General features: G+C 34.8%; 1 protein-coding gene across 3 annotated transcripts in view; it reads left to right on the top strand.

Annotated features, from left to right (window-relative positions):
• The window catches only part of LOC134279700 (multidrug resistance-associated protein 1-like), a 333,553-nt gene that overhangs the window by 125,701 nt on the left and 194,870 nt on the right, over positions 1 to 12,982 (top strand). For all 3 annotated transcript variants that reach the window (XM_062762127.1, XM_062762126.1, XM_062762125.1), the window contains exon 11: positions 10,150 to 10,215. In XM_062762127.1, coding sequence (XP_062618111.1) covers positions 10,150 to 10,215 — 66 coding nt within the window. The remainder of the gene's footprint in view (positions 1 to 10,149; positions 10,216 to 12,982) is intronic.

Below are 12,982 nucleotides of genomic sequence, written 5' to 3'. Positions count from 1 at the left end.
TCTCTCTGTCTGTCTGTCTGTAAACTTTTCACATTTTCGACTTCTTCTCAAGAACCGCTGGGCCAATTTCAACCAAACTTGCCACAAAGCATCCTTGGGTGAAGGGGATTCAAGTTTGTTCAAATGAAGGGCCACGCCCTCATTCAAGGCGAGATAATTGGGAATTAATGAAAATTTAGTGGTATCTTTTAAAAATCTTCTTCTCAAGAACCACTGTGCCAGGAAAGATGAAACTTATGGGGAAACATCCTCAAGTAGTGTAGATTCAAGTTTGTTCAAATCATGACCCCCGGGGGTAGGGCGGGGCTACAATGGCTGACCAAAGTTTTACATAGAAATAAATAGGAAAATTCTTTAAAAATCTTCTTCTCAAGAATAACAAAGCCATAGTTGATCATATTTATATGGAAACATCCTCAGGTAGTGTAGATTCAAGTTCGTCCAAATTATGACCCCTGGGGGTAGGGCGGGGCCACAATGGCCGACCAAAATTTTACATAGAAATATATAGGAAAATTGTTTAAAAATCTTCTTCTCAAGAATAACAAAGCCATAATTGATCATATTTATATGGAAGCATCCTCAGGTAGTGTAGATTCAAATTTGTTCAAATCATGAACCCCGGGGGTAGGGCGGGGCTACAATGGCCGACCAAAGTTTTACATAGAATTATATAGGAAAATTCTTTAAAAATCTTCTTCTCAAGAATAACAAAGCCATAATTGATCATATTTATATGGAAGCATCCACAGGTAGTGTAGATTCAAGTTTGTTCAAATCATGACCCCCGGGGGTAGGGCTGGGCCACAATGGCCGACCAAAGTTTTACATAGAAATATATCGGAAAATTCTTTAAAAATCTTCCTCTCAAAAATAACAAAGCCATAATTGATTATATTTATTCGAAAGCATCCTCAGGTAGTGATGATTCAAATTTGTTCAAATCATGACCCCCGGGGGTAGGGCAGGGCCACAATGGCCGACCAAAGTTTTACATAGAAATATATAGGAAAATTCTTTACAAATCATCTTCTCAAGAATAGTAAAGCCATAACTGGTCAAAGGTTTACTTTTGGATTTAAACTTTTCAATAATAAACCAATTTCTATTTTATTCCTAGCCACAGTGCTCAGGTGAGCGATGTGGCCCATAGGCCTCTTGTTTATGCTGACTGTTAATATTCTGTGGTATACTAATTTTTTGTGTATACTGTTGAACACATAATTGGATGTATTTTGACTCAGTGTAGTGGAAAGAGTAATGCTTCAAAATTGATGACTGATTAGACTGTGGATTTTCATTTCATTTACTTGAAAAACAGATACATTTACATGTATAATATGTGAAATATATCTGTAATTAATGGCACACAGAAAGTATTATAGGTTTTAAAATTATATTATATTCTAAAGAATGTTGTTATTCTTTTGCAGTTATGCATCTATGAAATGAAATAAAAGTCATCAATAGCTCTGTATTTTTTATCTTCCCTCATTTGAAATTCCTTATCAAAAATCTCAATTTGGACAAAAAATATATAAATAAATGTTGGTGCTGAGAAAAAATATATGCTGACAATGTGCTGTTTTTTTTAATTTAATTTTAACAAATAGTCATAGATGAAGATAATTTGAGAATTTGACTGAAAAATCACAAGTCAATTTTTTTTTACAATAATTTTAATAGTGTTGTACTTCCAAGTTTTTGGGCTGGTCGAGGGTTGTATTTTGTTCAATTTAGTCCCCAAAAACCAAGGAAAATAAAATAAGAATAAAATTTCACTGTAATTTGTTTAATTGGATATATTTCTTTGATTTTGATAGGAAAAATCATTCATTAGCATCAAAATTAGTGTTTTTATGTACAAATTATGTGAAACCTTTATTGGAATCTCATATCGTCAATTGACAAATGGGGGTACCTATGTTTGAGAAACTCTCTCTCAGTAATAATATTGACAACCCCTTCTTTTTTCCAATTCATCATACCTTAGTATGAACAATCTAAACATTTGAGAACAATTTTTTGAAAAATCACAAGTAGGTCCAGTACTAGGGACCTACCTTAACGCAAGCATATCACAAATGAAAAATTATGATTCATTGTAAAAGGCCAATACGCAAGTTTCGAGATTATCTCCCATGGTGTGCTCTTTCGTTGAGGAGGGGAGTTTCGTTGCTGCGTAAACAAACAGGTGGGACAGTTATTTATATATCGGATACATTGCATCATGGATATACTGGTTTATGATAACCACATGATTGTAAGGATGTACTTTACAACTCGGGAATAACCAAATTAATTTAAAGACGTAACTTTTTAAAGCAAAGAAATCGTAACAAAAAAGAAATGTCAGTGGATGTGAGACTTTTCAGACGAGGGAACAGATATGGACCTCTAGTAAATACGGTACAAATGCAATCTTATCATTACACTTCGGCAATCTATATGACACATTGATCCTTTTCCTTATTATAACTTCAAATAACCCACTAAGTTTTTAAGAAAATGTTTGAACAATCAAGAAAATCAGTTCCTTTTTATAAAGAATGCGACGTTTCTTTCGTTTTCAAGTACCCTATAATTGAAAGTAGATTTGTAAATATGCATAGTTGAGCTTGATAAAATCATCAAATGCATCACTGCTTAACATTATTATCTTTCTATAACATTCAGTAAATTTTAAAAGCCATAAATATCGTTCGTTTATTGATGCACGCCTGTATACAAAAACAACCTGTCCCACCTCCAGGCTGAAATGGATACTTTTCGCGCCTCTATCATAGGAGAGTTACAATCTCGAAACTGGCGTATTATTTTGATGCCCATCATGATACAAAAAGAATTTAAACTGAATATGATATTCTGAAAAATGTTTTTGTAAACATAACCAGATAACTCTTACGTATAAATAATTTTAGACACAAAAAGCGTTTCCTGATGATGGATTTTTTTGTGTTTTGTTTATATTTTATTTACATTTCAATCATGTGTATTTATAAATCTTCAAAATAACAATAATAACAGAGCGAAGAATGGCTTATGGATTTTTGTCTAAAAACTACCATTAAGGACCTTTAAGCCACCATTAAGCTACCATTAAGCTACATTTAAGCACCCATTAAGGACTTTGAGATGGCTTAATGGTAACTTAATGGTGGTGTAAATGTTACTTAAAGGTGCTTAATGGTGAATTAATGGTGACTTAAAGACAACCATTAAACCACCATTAAGGACCTATAAGCCACAATTAAACCAGGCTTAAAGGCTGTGTTTCATCTTGTGAAATGATGCATCAAGGGATGAAAACTCTTAGACTTGCTTCAGACTTGTTTCAGATGCTGGATTTTGCGTTTTCATGATGAAGAACTAGTTTGAAGTTTTTATATAGTTCTATTCCAAAGTATCAAATCAAAATTGCATAAATTTTGCATTTTTGGATGTACACTTTTTTAGCTCACCTGAGCCAAAGGCTCAAGTGAGCTTTTCTGATCAAAATTTGTCCATTGTCTGTCGTTGTTGTTGTCGTTGTCATTGTCGTTGTTGTCGTTGTCATTGTCGTCATAAACTTTTCACATTTTCATCTTTTTCTCAAGAACCACTGGGCCAATCTCAACCAAACTTGGCACAAAGTATCCTTAGGTAAAGGGGATTCAAGTTTGTTCAAATGAAGGGCCAAGCCCTTTACCAAGGGGAGATAATTATGAATTAGTGAAAAATTAATGGAATTTTTCAAAAATCTTCTTCTCAAGAACCACTGGGGCAGGAAAGATGAAACTCATGTGGAAGCATCCTCAAGTAGTGTAGATTCAAGTTTGTTCAGATCATGACCCTCGGGGGTAGGGTGGGGCCACAATGGCGGGCCAAAGGTTTACATAGGAGTATATAGGGAAGATCTTTTAAAAATCTTCTTCTCATGACCCCCGGGGGTAGGGTGGGGCCACAATGGCTGATCAAAGTTTTACATAGGAGTATATAGGGAAAATCTTTAAAAATCTTTTTCTCAAATACCACTGGTTCAGGAAAGATGAAACTCATGTGAAATCATCTTCAGGTAGTGTAAATTCAAGTTTGTTCAAATCATGACCCCTGGGGGGTAGGGAAGGGGGGCAGAATGGCTGATCAAAGTTCTACGTAGGACTAGATAGGGAAATCTTTTAAAATCGTCTTCTCAAGTACTTCAAAGTCATGATTAGTAACATTTATGTGGAATCATCCTCAGGTAGTGTAAATTCTAGTTTGTTCATCATAACCCCCAGGGATAGGGTGGACCACAATGGGGGATCCAAGTTTTACATTAAACTTCTCAAGAATAGCAAAGCCATGATTAGTAATACTAGTATTTATGTGGAAGCATTTTCGGGTAGTGTAGAATTAAATTTGTTCAAATCATAAGCCCCAAGGGTAGGGTGGGGCCACAATGGTGGATCCAAGTTTTACATAGAAAAATAAAGGAAAAAAATCCTAAGAAAAGAAAAGCTATGTTTAGTCATATTGACATTTAAGCATCCTCATGTATTGAAGATTTAAATTTATTCAAATCATGGCCCTTTGGGGTAGGGAGGGAAACAATGGGGAATCAAATTCAAATTATTATAAAGTTATATATAGGAAGAAAATGTTTAAAAAAATCTTTTTAACAGAAAAGTCATATGCTGTATTAAGAAATTAGATGTGTAATAGGCCACTTCCGGTGAAAATGCCGAGGTGTTCGACATCGGCAGTTCTCGGAACATCTATCTTCATAAACAAAAATGGCGCGTCGTCAAGACGGCCTAGGACGCTGTCATAAAACATACACCAAAGGAACGGATTATAACTAATCAGAGGAAAGAATTGATATGATTATGAAATAGAAAACACCTTACTATAATTTGGTTTGACAAAATATGCAGTCAAAACGATGTTATCTTCATATACACACTACAAGGGTTTTTCCAACTTCTAAAAATAGCGCCGATTTAAAAAAAAACAAACGAAGTAACTTTTCATTGTAACTTAATATCAGCTAACAGTTTGAGAGAATAATGTATGTTACAATCTCAATAGCATGGTGTGTATTGTGGAATCTGCAATTAATCGACAGATGTTGCGTACATATAACGTAATATGCTGGAAATGTGCAAACCTGTGGCCGCGCTAAATGATTCTCAGGATTTGTGAAATATCAATGATTTCTTGAAAAATAATTGACAAAACAGACTTAAAATATCTAGATACTCATGCAAAATACAATAATGTCACGTTCAATTATTTGTGAAATATCAATGATTTCTTGAAAAATAATTGACAAAACAGACTTAAAATATCTAGATACTCATGCAACATACAATAATGTCACGTTCAGTTATCCATGTTGTCATACGTGAAATGTCTGAGATGATCAAAATAGATCGATCAGTAAAAAAAATGTAATTATGTGTTTAGAACTTTAAGAAAAAATATAATATCAGTTATGAGAACAAATAATTTATTCTGGGTAAGGTCAGGGTGAATTTTATGTGTGTGTTTTTTTTTATTTATTTATTTTTTGCATGAGTTTAGCCGCGTCGGAAAGAGGGGGGGGGGGGGTATTTAACATATTTATTTATATATACAGGGTGTCCCGTAATATATGATACCATTTCATGATTATATAAAATACAATGTAATGAATTTTGAATAACAACAAATGCACCATAAACATTGCATATATTGTCCAATTTTATTCACACAATTTTGTGGTAATTGAAAGAAACACGACAAAATGAGTTCACTTTGAAAAATGCTATCATTTTTCAATTATGTCCCCTACAAGACTTCAAATCTGGGTTATGATCATGTCTAGACATTACACAAAATTCCATATCTTAAGACAACAGTGCAGTTTACTTTGGTTATAATCTGGATTTCCATTGGAAATATATCTTTTTACAAATTAAAGATTTATATTTACGGTTAGTAATAATATTTTAAGACTGGGTTTGATAATTAATTTTAATATGAGGGTATACCCGGCTTGTTTGTCAAAGATTACCGGTAATCCATTTTGCTTGACATGCATTTTTAGCAATTTTTTGACGAAATTATATGGCTAGATCATTACAACTATGTGACAGTTTTTAACTGAAATTATTTGTCGCTAAAAATTGTATTTATTCAAATATTTAATGAGACAAAATTCAAAGAAATTGGCCAAGACTTGCGTTTATGACAATAATTTAAAATGGTATCATATATTATGGGACACCCTGTATTTTATGAATTTATGATATATATGAGGCACAATATTGTTTTTAAAACCCTTTGATCAGTGTTTCGCGATTGGTCAGATATATTTTAGCCTTCATTATAAAGTAAATATAAACTATGAAGAATACACATGGAAACTGCAAAAATGTAGGTTATTTTGCAAACCCTAGTCTAGGTCAAGGTCACTGTGAGAAGAGGTCAATTTTCTAAACAAATGAATCTAAAGTGAATTGAGTTGAGTATGACAATCATCTTTTGTTTATATATGCTCAAGCTCATTAGTTCATTCATTACAACCTACCCTTCTTTCCTTTTGGGGCTCTCAGCTATTACAATTTGTTTCAATTTCACAATATTTGTAATACCTTCGTTTGGGCATTTAACACATGAACATGTGTTATTTTCCCCCAAAAGAAAACTCACTAGAACTTTACTTACATATGCAGGGCCATCGGCCTAGACACACATGCATATAGGCCATCGGCCTCTACCACAAGGCTATCGGCCTTCAAGACTTACAGGCCATCAGCCATGTTATTCACCAAGGCCATTGGCCTCTCAAGTTCAAGGCCATCGGCCACTTAATTCACCAAGGCCATGGGCCACTCAAGTTCAAGGCCATCGGCCAAGCTATTCACAAGGCCATGAGCCACTTACATTTGAGGCCATCGGCCAGTCGCATGAATTATTACAGGCCATCTGCCTCACACATGAAGGTCATGGACCTTCAGAATACCAGGCCATCGGTCTACAAACATTTTTAAGGCCATTGGCCAGTTACATATCACCACAATTTACATATTGTAGGTGCAATTCAACATACCGTATATACTCGCCTATAAGTCGGTTTTTTGGGAGTTAATATCTGGTCCAAAACTGTATGTCCGACTTATAGGCGAGCTATAAAATTAATGGTATTATATGAGGTCAGTCCTGTGATATATAAGCTTATTAAATACAACCGACTTACAGGCGGACCGACTTATAGGCGAGTATATACGGTAATTAGCCATTGGCCTTACATGTACATTTAAGTATTTTATCTTTGTTCAATTTTGTATAATGATGTTATGTGTATGCGTGTGTTTCTTGATGTTGCAATTTGTTAAGTTGATTTGTCCTATAGCTGAGTAGTTCCCAAAGGCAAAGAATAAATGTAGAACTTGAAATTGACTTGTTTTGTTTATATAAAATGATTTTAATGTAATTAAATATTGTTTATATAAATAGTAATTACCCAGAGTGTTATATTTACGTCACGTGACTTAGTTAACCAATCAGATAGGCCTACAGTTTAGCGCCATCATTCTCCAAATCAGCATCTCGGCAATCCACCACCACCCCAACCACCACCTTAATTTAATCAGGGGAAACTACTCATAATTTCCTAGTACGGGCATTTAACACATGAACATGTGTTATTTTCCCCCAAAAGAAAACTCACTAGAACTTTACATACATATGCAGGGCCATCGGCCTAGACACACATGCATATAGGCCATCGCCTCTACCACAAGGCCATCAGCCTTCAAGACTTACAGGCCAATCGGCCATGTTATTCACCAAGGCCATTGGCCTCTCAAGTTCAAGGCCATCGGCCACTTAATTCACCAAGGCCATGGGCCACTCAAGTTCAAGGCCATCGGCCAAGCTATTCACAAGGCCATGGGCCACTTACATTTGAGGCCATCGGCCAGTCGCATGAATTATTACATGCCATCGACCTCACACATGAAGGTCATGGACCTTCAGAATACCAGGCCATCGGTCTACAAACATTTTTAAGGCCATTGGCCAGTTACATATCACCACAATTTACATATTGTAGGTGCAATTCAACATAATTAGCCATTGGCCTTACATGTACATTTAAGTATTTTATCTTTGTTCAGTTTTGTATAATGATGTTATGTGTATGCGTGTGTTTCTTGATGTTGCAATTTGTTAAGTTGATTTGTCCTATAGCTGAGTAGTTCCCAAAGGCAATGAATAAATGTAGAACTTGAAATTGACTTGTTTTGGTTATATAAACCTACCCTTAATATTGTGGATAGAATAATTCTTTTTTTGTGGTTATATTATCACAAATACATGTGACACAAAATTTACAATGTTTTCTTATTGATCATCCCTACATATTTTTCTTTGGCATAATATTATAAATGGTTTCATAACAATAATTGCTAAAAATTTTCACTGAAAGCAGACAAGTTCTCTCCATTACAAGTATTCATATATCATATCTGATGACTTTGAACTAAAATAAATTGAATGTCTACAATCCTAGGGCTTATTGTTACACTTGAATACATGAAACATTTAACTGTTCTCCGGCTAACTAGAAAAATTACATCTCTACCCTTTGTCCATTAAGGGTGCACCACTGGCAAGAGGGTACAGTTACATAAATGAGCACATAAATATGTATGGACAAAATTGCATGAAACTAAGGGAAATACTGCCAAAAGTGTTGTTCATTATAACTATGCTTAATTTAGTCATATGCAAGGTCATTGCTATTACACCCCTAATACCTTAATATGAAGGTAATCTCAAGTAGTATTAAAATTCAAGCCCTCCCCCCCCCCTTCTGATTTGTGCTTTTTCCTAGCCGATTTGCTCAGGTGAGCGATGTGGCCCCTGGGCCTCTTGTATTGAATAATTGTGTGACTTTGCTTTACTTTAAAGACAACATTTGTTCAGGTGAGCTCTGTAATCTCTGATTACCTATGTTTGTCTTCTCCTCAAGAACCACTGGGCCAATCTTAACCATTGCAAACTTGGTACAAAGCATATAAATTATTAAAATGAATGGCCAAGACCACTCACAAGGGGAGATAATCAAGAAAAGACAAAAATAGGGTGGGGTCATTAAAAAATCTTCTTCTCAAGTACCACTGGGCCAGAAAATTTTAAACTTGTGTGGAAACATCCGTGGGTAGTGTAAATTCTAAATTGTAAAAATCATGATCCCCTGGTGTTGGGTGGGGCCACAATAGGGAATCAAAATTCTACATAGAAATATATAGGTAAAAAGTTTAAAAATCTTCTTCTCAAGAACCACTATTATTCATTGCTTAATGCAATGGTTTTTGATTTCAATTAACTGTGTTGCCATGGTTGCTAAAAATAATAATTAAATATATTCCTCCTAAAGTTTAGGTCGGATTTCAATCTAATTTGATACACAATTAGACTTTGATACACAATACACAAAGTGTTTTAAGTTCTTTGTTTTCAGTGAATGTTGTTGCCATGGTAACTAAAAATGGAAATTTCTTTAAAATACTTTCAAATGCTATTCCTCCAACAGTTTTGATTTGGTTAAATATAACTTGGCACACAAGTAGACTACATTAAGATACATAATTCTATTTATTGCTGCCTATTAATAGTTTAAAAATCCAAATGCTACTTTTCTTTTGTTATATGTGCAGGCCAGTAAAAATACAGTCTCATCAGAATATTTTAAAAGTCATTTTCTCAAGAAATACAAGGCCAAAACAGCTGAAACTTGAGTGAAAACATCTTGAGTAGTAAAAATTGTAATAAAATGCTCAAATAATGGCCCCAAGGGTAAAATTGGGCCACAACAAGGAATCCAAGTTTTACATTAAAATTTATAATTGAAGTCTTTTAAAAATCTCAAGATCCATTTGGTCAGAAAAGCTGAAATTTCTTTGGAAGCTTCCTGAAGTAGTTTATATTCTAATCTCATTATTGTTCAAATCATGATTTCCATGGTTAGGGTGGGGCAACAAAAGTATTAAAAGGGGAAAATCTGGCAAGGAACAGCATGGCCAAAGTTGTTCAGCAATGCTATGAAAGCTAATATTAGATTATCTTAAATGAAATAAGAGTTATATTTGATTTTATGTGGTATTACTAAAAGCAACTTAATTTTTGTGTGAAATTTAGGTAAAACAAATGACCTTGAAAGATGGAAGGATAAAAATGATGAATGAAGTGTTGAATGGAATCAAGGTAAGAATAAGTTTTTTTGTCAACGAATCCAGATATGATTCCTTCTGTTTATCATTTGATTAGCATGTTTCGCAAATTTTTGGGAATACAGAACAAAGGACCAGAATTAGGCAATTTGACTGAAAATTAACAAGAATTTTATTTTTTCATTTCTATAAAAATCTACAACTGGGCATAGACACAATTTTAGCTAAAAATTTTAAATTTATTTTTCCATTTTTATGCCCCACCATGAATATATGGCTGGGGCATATACCGGTAGTGTTTGTCATGTCCGTCTTCCGTCCGTCCGTCACTTTTTGCGTTTAGCTCTGTTCAAAGCTAAGTTTCAAAGAAACTATCCAAGATATTTTCATCAAACTTCATATGCTGATAGATATTGATGAGAGCTATGCAACTGCATCAACATTTCTTGACCCTGACCTTTCCCTTGACCTCACTTTTCTTAAATTAGTGTTTAGCTCAGTTTTAAACATACCATTCAAGATGGTATTATCAAACTTCACATGTTGATACAAACTTGCACGGATGATGCATCTAGGGATGAACACTACCAGACTTGCTTCATATGCTGGATCTGACCTACATTTTCCAGATGAGTGACCAGGTTAAAGGTTTTGGAGCAGGTCCATTTCTAAGAAACTATAAGCCGTACTTGGACCAAACTTGCATGGATGATGCATCTAAGGATGGACACTACTAGACTTGCTTCGGATGCTGGATCTGACCTACATTTTCCAGGTGAGTGACCTGGTTAAAGTTTTTGGAGCAGGTCCATTTCCAAGGAACTATTAACCCTACCCAAACCAAACTTGCACAGAGCAGGTTTATTGCTAAGGAACTATAGGCCCTACTTGGACCAAACTTGCATGGATGATGCACCTAGAGATGGACACTACCAGACTTGCTTCGGATGCTGGATCTGACCGACATTTTTATTCCCAAGTAACTATAAGCCCTACCTGAATCAAACTTGCATGGATGATGCATCTAGGGATGGACACTACCAGACTTGCTTCGGATGCTGGATCTGACCTACATGTTCATTCCCAAGTAACTAGATGCCCTACCTGAACCAAACTTGCATGGATGATGCATCTAGAGATGGACACTACCAGAATTGCTTTGGATGCTGGATCTGACCTACATTTTTATTCCAAGTAACTATAAGCCCTGGCCTAAACCAAACTTGCATGGATGATGCATCTAGGGATGGACACTACCAGACTTGCTTCGGATGCTGGATCTGACCTACATTTTCATTCCCAAGTAACTATAAGCCCTGCCTGAACCAATTTTGCATGGATGATGCATCTAGGGATGGACACTACCAGACTTGCTTCGGATGCTGGATCTGACCTATATTTTTATTCCCTAGTAACTATAAGCCCTACCTGAACCAAACTTGCATGGATGATGCATCAAGGGATGGACACTACCAGACTTGCTTTGGATGCTGGATCTGACCAATATTTTCATTCCCAAGTAACTACAGTGGAGCCTCATTTATCCGGATGCTTTTGTTCCCAGTCAATTTGTCCGGATATGTGAAGCTTCCGGATACCTGAATCACCAGTTAAACAAGACAAAATAACATTTAAAAATTCTGTTCCGATGAAAAATCATCTGGCATCCGGATATCTGAAGGTCCCCTGTATAAGCCCTACCTGAACCAATCTTCCTTTGACCTTGACCTCACTTTTCCTAAATCAGTGTCCAATTTAAACCTTTGTTATGTAAGCAGCAGGGTTCATGTCATGTTTTGTTTGTACTTAGATTAATATTCTAGTATATGTTCGTTCAAAGCAGATAATTTCAATAAAGAAGTTAATTCTAAATACAATTAGACAGTTTCTAGTGATTATCTGAGTTTCATTTTGTTATAAATATGATATTTTCTATATGTAAACTTTAATATGCCAATATACAGCATATTTTTGACATTAAAGGGGTAATGCTATGCTATTTAGCATGTGCACAAATTTTCAACGAAAAATACCAACCTTACTTAAAATTCACTTGACTTTGACCTTTAACCTACTTTACAAAGAATACCCTGGACAATTTAATTTAACCTAAGAACGAATTTTGAATTTAGAGAGGCATGTGTTGATAATAAACATTTATACATGTTTATGAGCTCATAAGACTAGTCTTTGAAACTGTGATATTAAGTAACCATACATATTATGAAAATACATTGGGATTGAGAACCCACAACCGGTCATTTAGAGTAGTGTAAAGACTTATAAACATGTTTAACTAATGTCATATGATTGATAATTATTTATAATGAATTGATTTCAACATCATTATTCATTTAAAGGTTGGGAATCATATTTTTTGATTGACAGTCTCATACTTTGTGCATGAATTTTTTTTTTGCATTTTTGAACTATCGTGCTAGATTGTTTTTTTTTTTTTTTAAAGAAATACTGGATATGCTAGTAGCAAATAAATAGCTGACCACTCTTAGATTTAGTTACATCTTTGAAGAGGCTTAAAGCAGGTGACAATTGCGTTACTAGGAACACTCTAGTTTTTTCTCCTAATCAGATGCATAATCATAAATCTAGAAAGTTTCACCTACAGTGAATTCTGTAAACATGTAATATTTGCCTTTAATTTTTAGGTCACCTGAGTAACTTTAGCAAGAGTGCCTCTTCCAGATTTGTGAATTTTATGGCCCCAGGGTCAGGGGTTCTGGTGTTAGGATGGGGCTCTATAGATTATATAGTGAAAATGCATTATTTCTTTGAAAATCTTC

Source organism: Saccostrea cucullata, unplaced genomic scaffold, assembly GCF_032062105.1.
Source record: "Saccostrea cucullata isolate Sc308-1 unplaced genomic scaffold, CSIRO_AGI_Scuc_v1 ctg515, whole genome shotgun sequence".
Taxonomy (NCBI): domain Eukaryota; kingdom Metazoa; phylum Mollusca; class Bivalvia; order Ostreida; family Ostreidae; genus Saccostrea; species Saccostrea cuccullata.
Note: the sequence above shows the minus strand (reverse complement) of the source record. Positions and strands in the feature narration are given on the sequence as shown.